Source organism: Aplysia californica, unplaced genomic scaffold (assembly GCF_000002075.1).
Source record: "Aplysia californica isolate F4 #8 unplaced genomic scaffold, AplCal3.0 scaffold00071, whole genome shotgun sequence".
NCBI classification, from domain to species: domain Eukaryota; kingdom Metazoa; phylum Mollusca; class Gastropoda; order Aplysiida; family Aplysiidae; genus Aplysia; species Aplysia californica.
In genome coordinates this window covers 969,939-978,931 of record NW_004797341.1, presented here as the reverse complement: position 1 = coordinate 978,931, position 8,993 = coordinate 969,939, and the positions used below count along the sequence as shown (strand labels likewise).

Genomic DNA, 8,993 nt, shown 5'->3' with positions numbered 1-8,993 from the left:
TTAATACAGATATTTCTTCACACGAGCTGGTCCGTGTGCAATTGCGCTAATTCATGTGACATTACATTTTATAACCCTACCTCCACAAGCTCTTTTTTCTAAATTTTGATAATACTTCATTTTAAATGACAACAGCTAAAACAGAATCACGACTTTTGCACTCAAAGTTGTTTGATTAAAAACTAGAAAGGAGATAACGAAACAGTCGAAACTATTTTAGAACATGTCACGTGATGTCTTTATTTAAATAATGCCCTTATCTGGAAGCCTCAGGACATCAATATAGGCGACTGTGAAAGGTTTTTGAAGTTTATTTTTCGTGTTACGGTAAACATCTAGTTGAGATCTTCCTCCTGAAAAAAATAAACTGAAATGTGTAACGACTTGGTGGGATCAGAGACTAGTAAATTTTTGGGCATGTGGAGTTATTGGTATCATCTGGAAGTATGTTCTTTGTTTTGCTTTTAATTGTTTTGTTCTGTCTTGAACAGAAGTCGAGATTTTTGCCGTTGAAGGAGACGGGGTCGCCTGATGATATAGGGAAAATTAGCGAGAATATAGCGACCAAACTTTGGTGACTCCCAAAACTGTATTCCCCTTGAAAACTGCAAATCTACATGCTTCGTGCCTTTGATCAACGATCTTCAGTAAAACTCAATGAAGAAAAAAGTGCTGTTAAATGGACATGAAAGTTTAAGCCTCTAAAAAATGTATGAAAATTGCACAACGGGAGGGGAAATGTTGATTTCTTTAATCATATTAATATGACGAAAATCTGATTTTTCTCTATAGCTATCCTCTACTTTGCTGGCTCCAAAAAGAGTGGAGACCCTGGGTGTGCGTTGTTGGTCAAGTAAATTCCTAATGGAGACGTCAGCTAAACTTTCAATTGTGTTGCGTTACTTCTTTGTGCTACCGTGTCACGTTAATTTTTCTCATTCCCCTATTTCCTGTTACTTTTATACACTTTGAAGCGTAAATAACGTCAAGGAATATTCCTGTCTTTTATACGACCTGTCATGTCAGTGGTATTTACTTTTTTAAGGGAGAGCGGGAGACAGAGAGAGAGAGAGGGAGAGAGAGAGAGAGAGAGAGAGAGAGAGAGAGAGAGAGAGAGAGAGAGAGAGAGAGAGAGAGAGGGGGGGGGGTAGTGTGGTAGAGAGAGAGAACGAGAAATTCAAAATAAAGACATTACCTGAAGATGGAAAGGGGTCTCAAACAATTTCAGAAACTTAGAAATGGGGCGGGATAGACAGATAGATAGTTAGATTGATAGATAGATAGATAGATAGATAGATAGATAGATAGATAGATAGATAGATAGATAGATAGATAGATAGATAGATAGATAGATAGATCGATAGATAGATAGATAGATAGATAGATAGATAGATAGATAGATAGATAGATAGATAGATAGATAGATAGATAGATAGATAGATAGATAGATAGATAGAGTGCGGAATTTGGGAATTGTACCGTTCCCTGCAGCCTCGACTTTTTGTATTTATTTATGAATTTGACAAATAAAAAATAAATAAATAAAATCCGATATTGAAGATATTTGCTCACTCATTGTTTTTAGGCTTATACTCAATACATAACGCAGATATACATAACTATCTGGGCCCCCTTTCGATGAAAGGGATGATCGGTGCATTAACATCAACTAAAAGTCATTGGCCTTCAATATCTGGAATCTATCTATATAAAAGTAGACTTGCGAGGTTTTGGGCACAAACTCCTCCCTTATTATCTAACCCACACCTGCGTGTGACAAGGTATGCAGAAACTCTTTGAGTGAAATATTTATTAACATCTCACAGTATTATGGTTTTGAGATGAGACAACACAACTACCTTGTCGTGAGCAATATTTTGCTACAAAATTTCTGCAAGATATCCAATCCACCACCTGAGAAAGAACCTAAACAGAAAGTCCTAAAGCTGTCTTTATAAACAATGTAAGTTAAACCTTTTTCATAATATTTAAACTGTTATGTTTGTGAACGCATGTGTCTATCTATGTCTCTATGTGTATATACATGCTTACATGTAGGCGTGTATTACCCATACTTGTCAATGTTTCTATTGTTAGGCCTATAATTATTGCATGCTTGCATAATGAATGGGTATATTTTAGCGCATAGGGCATGGATTGGGTTTTCCATGGATGCAATGCGTTATAAAATGCTATCTTTATTCTTCTTCTTTCTCTCATTATTTTCTGTGCCAATTGCCAATGGGAGGTGAAGCTCTTTTACCGCACCTAGAACGAGAAAATAAGACTAGAACTAGAGTCTAGATCTAGAAATCTAATTATCATAAATCCACCAATTAAGATAATATTTGCAGTTGTATAACAAGCACAGTCTTAATTGATTTCCCTTTCGGTGATCTGATTGCGCTGCCGTCATATTGACTCGCGTAGGCTACTGTGACCTCGTTTTAAAATCGCCTCCACATTTTCAGACTACGGTCACGCTGAGGAGGCCTGATAATTTCAGTAAGCCGTGCTTGTAACACAAATACTTTTAGTAAAGCCAATAAAGGTGCGGTTTTTTAACGAATAGTCTAACTGTTTACACCATACATACATACTAAGTACACAAAGTTAAATGTGGTGTTTTTCGTCCTGACCTTTCTACCGCTCTTGTGAAAACACATTACGAGACGTTAGCAAAATGTTCTCAGCCCAGAATTTAGAATTTTACAGGAGAGAGAAACAAACTGTTTTATTCTTTTAACAATTAATTGTACCTAAATCATGTTATTTCTTGCCTTTTTTATTATAATTTTAGTACTTGAATTTCTACAAAATATTTCTTGAGCACATGCAACCGACACCATAGATAATCTTTTTAAAAGTCAAAATGTTTAGGCTAGTTTATTTTAACAGCTGGCGGACGATAAGTGCTCTTTGGTCTCCAAGTGACCAAAAAAGGGTTCGTCAATATACCCGAAGTTTAGATTACGTATAAACACGAAGGGAAGTTTGCCATAAAAGGATTTTACTTTCATGTTCACCCCACTCACGGGATGCATGGGTCTCTTTTAAATGACGTGTGACATCTAGTTGGGTTAATAAGAGGACCGAAGGATTCAGGCCGATAGAATGTATTTATTCACAGTGTGGATCATGTTATTTATATCTTAATAATGTTCAATTTTCATACGCACAGCACGATAATTTTAATTACACAAAGAACGTTTTTGAAAGATTCCTTAAATTACTCGATTACTTGATCTCAAAACTGGAGTCCAGCTCTGGATTCTAAGCTCAAACTCCTCGCCACTCCTCAGCAGGGAACCGGAACAATAACAATAGAATCCTTATCTACAGTTGCGTCCAAGAGAAATTTGAAAATGTAATCAACCAATCATCGTGTTAAAACCGTGTGTTTCCCATTTAGGCATCATACCTATTTAAAGCTAAATAAATTCTGCATCATCTAACACATTAATAATCCATCTATGTTAAGACACGAGCGAGATATGGTCACTCAAAGTTGACCTTAAGAAATCAGGCTTGGCAAAATTGTGCGAAACCAAACAAACGTAAAACAAGCATTAAATATTTATTTAATAGACATACATTGCGTATCCAATGGATGGAGAACTTGGTCTCTGCAATAAACAATATTTATTTGTTACAATATTGTATTTCAATAGTTTCAAACAAAACAGAGCAATCGCAAACACCACACAAAACTTGGACTGTTGCATTAAATGTGCTCATTGTTATTTTGCTTAGGAGTTATTGGTTTTGTATAGTGCACTAACCCTTTGGGCATCGATTCTATTATTTTTGCACATAATTATCAGTCATTTCATCCCAAATGTCACAGAGAGTTATAAACAAAGGTTTTGAAATGGGAACAAAGTCGCTTTCCTTCAGCTGCTGTTTCATGGGACATCACATACGTGTATGATTCATATCGGGGCTATTTGCTGGTGACCAGTCCAACTTTGGTATGATTCAGCTTTCCAAGAGTTGTCTAGCGGCATTAGCCCGGCGAGAAAGTGCTTTGCTATGCATGGAGATGCCTACTCGAATGGCACCATGACGAAAATAAGGGCAAGGCACGATGTTCCAGCACTTGCGAGATGTAGCCTACTAAACCAAGCCTTCCGATGATTCTCGCGAGGGCGGTTATGTTTATTCCATCCGAGGCCACCAAAATCATGGCAGTTTCGTGGTCTCTGTTCCAAACTGACAAGTGATTATGTCCAAAGTCTAAATAACATAGTCCATGTACAAAAAAAGGTTTCGTGCTCTACGCGAAACCAATAACTCCTTAGCAAAACCAACATTACTAATGAGCACGTCGTGTGATGTTGAGTCCCAGTTTTGCGAGGTATTTTTAACTGCTCTGTTTTCCAATCTGTCTGAAAATATCATCAGAAGATGCTGTTCATTTCAGAGACAAATTCTCTTTTCATTTTATATTCAGTGCATGCCCATTCCACAAATGTAGATGCACGTCAATTTACGTGCGTACACACTTTGACATTTCTTTGATTTCACACAATTTTGCCAAGACTGATATTTTAAGATCAGTTTTGAGTCACCATATCTCAGGCGTCTTTTAACATACATAAGATTTTAATGTGTCAGACGATGCCAAATTTATTTCGCTTTAAATTGGTATGCTGCATGAGTGGATAGCTCAAAACTATAACACGATGACATGCTGATTACATTTTCAAGTTTCTTTTGGACGCCATTATATAACAATACGACATAAACTCATTTCTGTATTTATTTCGTTTTCTTCAAATGTTGGAATTTCTCCAAGTTTTACAATATGGAAATTGTTCTCGTAAGATGGTAGCAATAGTGTTACTGATATGTTATCAGTGTATAAGGAGAACACCAAGGTAAGGGGATCAAAAACTTGGTGGTAGTTTCTTTTCTAATCTAGCTTCCCTGGAACTCTATCCCTCAATGTTTGAGGGATATAAAGTAAGATACAATATTTGAAATTCACTATAAAACATGTCTCATGGCATGTTATCTTGATAGTAGGTCCTTCTTATTCAAATCACGCTAATGTTCATAATGTTATGGGTATATCGTCACCGATTGTGTTGTGATTGTATGAAGGTCAGATTTTTTTTTCCTTGGTTTTTTGTTGTTTTTTTGCATTAGCATTTATCTGAAGAGCGTATTTGCGTTCAGGCTTTTTCACTTGGCTTTTTCACTTATATTTTGCATTTAAAAGTTGAGACATCGTAAAGAGCCCAGGGCTGTAGTTTACCTGAGTGAGCATTATAACTGGTAGTAGTAGTAGTAGTAGTAGTAGTAGTAGTAGTAGTAGTAGTAGTAGTAGTAGTAGTAGTAGTAGTAGTAGTAGTAGTAGTAGTAGTAGTAGTAGTAGTAGTAGTCTTATTATTATTATTATTATTATTATTATTATTATTATTATTATTATTATTATTATTACAATTATTATTTTAGAAAGGCATTTCAGGCATTCTGACAAGTTGCATCCCGAACAAAATTTCAGCAAAGGACACAGAAATTAATAGAAGAGGTAACACTTTGTGACTGAAGACTGGCTATCAGGCCTCTGTGCCTTTGCGTAAAACTGAACTCTGGGCCTTTTACGAAATCGAAAGACGACTTCAAAATGTGGACTCAGTTCAAGCACAAACGTTTAGGAAACCATCTGGGGCACAAATAGTTACCGTTTAATCTACTTCCAGCGTATAAGCCTGAGTTGTGTCAAACGGAAATGCTTTTAAGATTTCTCATTGTGTCAATTTATGTATTATGTTTGGAGATCTATTTTTGGTCCAGGTTAAAACTTTACGCTTAAAGAGCCAATCTGTGTTGTTAAGGTCGTTAAAGGTGAAGGTTATAAACTGACCTGAGTATAATTTACCAACTGAGTATTAAAGTACATGAGTGTTAAGTCGTTTATAAGCAGTAAAAGGATGTCTATAATGTTAGATTAGGTCTAAAACCTGCAACATTCTTGAAAAGGGCTGTAAAAACACCTATATGAAAATAGAAGTACTAAGACATGTCAAACTTGCTGTTAAAGACTTAGTCCTGATTTTGAGATGCAACATTTTACCTGTAGAAGAGTCTTTGTATTGCGAGGTTTTGGTGGGGGGGGGGGGGGGGGGTTTGTCCCACTGACTCGTAAAACATCAACGTTTTGTTGTTGTTGTTGTTGTTGTTGTTGTTGTTGTTGTTGTTGTTGTTGTTGTTGTTGTTGTTGTTGTTGTTGTTGTTGTCGTCGTCGATCTAGCAACAACTGGGCTCTCACCCTTCTGTCCAATGCCATGTAGTGATAAGTGCAGGTTTGCTGCCGTTATGAATGTTAGGTCTCGAAGGGAGAAGTGTACCGCTGATGTCATATAAGGCTCTAGAATGGAAAAGGGAATGATCCACTCTCATATGCACATTCACACATAGGACCCATTGGGGGGAGTTCTATTTTTTTCTGTTGAAGTGGAAGTTGAACTGTATAAGTTCTGTTCGTAGGCGGGAGATAGTGGTTTGTTTCTTTCTCTGTAGGTCGCTATTGTTTTCATTGCGTTTTGTTGTCGTCATATTTTTGAAAACTGCTCTGTCTGCCTTTCCCAAGGCTCATCTGTTCATCCAATCTTATTTGCCGCTGCTTTTAATGATTTATTTGTTTTGCAGTGTTTTGTGAGGTTGGAGTGTTGGAGTGTTCCTGTCTAGATCCCCTTTTGGTGAGTGTGTCTGCTCTGTCGTTTCCAGGTATGTCTGAGTGTCCGGGAATCCACTGCATCACCAGGTTGACCCCACAGATGTTACCAGGGGATGGAGGCCAAACAGTATATGTGTCAGGTCTTGGTTTAGATGATGGTCATTGTCTATATCTTGCAAGACTGATAGTGATTCTGTGAAAATCACAATACTTTGTGTTTTATTTGAATGAGTGCATCGACGTTTTAAGGTATTCCGTCATGAGATTTCTGGGTGTCGAGAAAATAATTCTTCTCTCGGGGTTTTGGATTTTTGCCTACTCTCTGAAGCCAGGAAACGGAAGTAATTCCAACGACCAAGAGACAGAGACCTTCAGCGACGCGTCCCGTCTGTTAGATGACGTGATTAAGCCATACGACTCTCGTATCAGGCCTATTCTCAATCAGTCCCAACCCTTGTCGGTCACTGTGCTAGCCGAATTATTAAATTTGCATTCCTTGGACGAAGTCACACAAACGTGGACCTTCTCCAGCATTTTCAGATTCAAGTGGAGGGACCAGATAAAAACGTGGCAACCCAAAAAATATGGCAACATTACGGAAATTTTACTTGACCCTCAAGACCTTTGGAGCCCTAGACTTTCAATTCCTAACTCTTTAACCGGGACATACATGTTTGCGGGCGATTCCTCTTTCGTGAAGCTGAAACATGACGGGTCAACCATCTGGGAGCCGGGGTGTGTGCTCACAGTACCCTGCGATCTAGATCTCACATATTTCCCCTTTGACACTCAGACGTGTATTTTGAAGGGCATATCCTACGATCAGGCGGGTGTTATCCTGCATGTTCCAGAAGATCATATTATTGGCCGCGCACTGTACAGCACAAACGGTGAATGGGACCTAATTGATATCACTTTGACCTCTCGCGTCTTGTCAAGATCGGGAAAAAACAGACTGGATCTTAGGGTTGTGTTTAAAAGAAGGCCCATGTTCTTCGTGGTAAACGTTCTGTTGCCCGACATTTTGCTGTCCCTCCTCTCCCTCCTCGTCTTCATATTACCCGAGGAAAGCGGAGAAAGAGCCAGCTACTCCATCACTGTCGTGTTGTCTCTGGCCGTCTTCATGAGCATACTATCGAAAGAGTTACCTCAAAATTCAGACTCCATGCCGATTATGTGTGAGTATATGCTAGTAATGTTGTCACTAAGCGGTCTCTCTGTGGTTGTAACTGTTATTCAGTTGTACTGGAGCTACGCGGAAAGACGCAAATGGACCACAACGAATCCCCAGCAACAGTCCTGCTCTGCAAAGAGGGACAGTCCGAAGAACGGTAAAAACATGAGCAGTGAAGGGAACGGAAACATCTTTCCCTACAGCTGTGGAAAAACTGTAACTCGCAACATTGCAACTAGTGATACTGATATGCTTTTTAAGAGGAATCAATCAGAAAGCCAGTCTCCTTCAGTCCAAGGTTCACCTTCTTCATCGTCTACAACAAGTGTTGTCAAGGATTTGGATGCTACCCTCGACACTAATAATAGACTCTCCAAACACGCAATGACGTCATGGGATAAAGATCATTTCTCCCATACCCCTTTCTCTCACTCCATGGGAACCACTGAGAAACTAACAAATGATGTATCCACACCAGCACAGATCTGCTGCTGTAGAATGATGATGGGACATAAGGCTGATGAGCTTAGAGAGGGGCATAATGCTGATGAGCTTAGTACAAAATCGTTGAAAAGAGCGAGGAAAGTAAACATTATTCTCTTTTTTACTTTTCTAAGCGCCTTTCTGCTGACAACATGTTTCTTTATGGTGGGTCTACTCAGAAACTATAATTCGGAAAAAGATGCTACATATACAATTCCATAGTCAAGTTAAACGGTGACAACAGAGCGGCCGTAATGACAGTTGATTTTTTTTTTTTTAATTCAAATTATGTTTCATTATGTATTTCCTCGAGAGGTCTCTAGGCGTGTCAATAGCATCACCGGGTAGTTTTCTGGTAATTTACATTGATTGCAATGAATAGTAACTTTCGCACGATTTTGACGTGGTGTGGCGAGGTTACACGCCTCGCTGTCGCACGCAGGAGGAGATTATTATCAAGTACCCCGTTCTTTCAGCTAGAATGTTATTTCCCTATCTGCTCGGGTGGTCCTGACTGGCGGAGTCGGAAGCCTGCCTTCTAAATGATTTAAATTGTTTTGATTGAGGTGTAAAATCACCTACATTATAAAATAATTACAGTTATGAGATATTATTTCAGGTCAGCTGTTAAGGACGTAGGCTTCGTTACAC

The 8,993-nt window shown here is 38.5% G+C and overlaps 1 protein-coding gene across 1 annotated transcript; it reads left to right on the top strand.

The window, feature by feature from the left end:
• Positions 1-6,915: 6,915 nt before the first annotated feature.
• On the top strand, positions 6,916-8,564 carry LOC101860243 (acetylcholine receptor subunit alpha-1-B). The gene has a single exon (XM_005093883.1). It carries the CDS (start codon positions 6,945-6,947, stop codon positions 8,562-8,564), a length of 1,620 nt encoding a protein of 539 aa, XP_005093940.1. The 5' UTR covers positions 6,916-6,944.
• Positions 8,565-8,993: the final 429 nt, after the last annotated feature.

Bases quoted from the DNA above. Each gene is read 5' to 3' on its own strand.
- LOC101860243 (XM_005093883.1), top strand. From the start codon at position 6,945: ATGAGATTTCTGGGTGTCGAGAAAATAATTCTTCTCTCGGGGTTTTGG.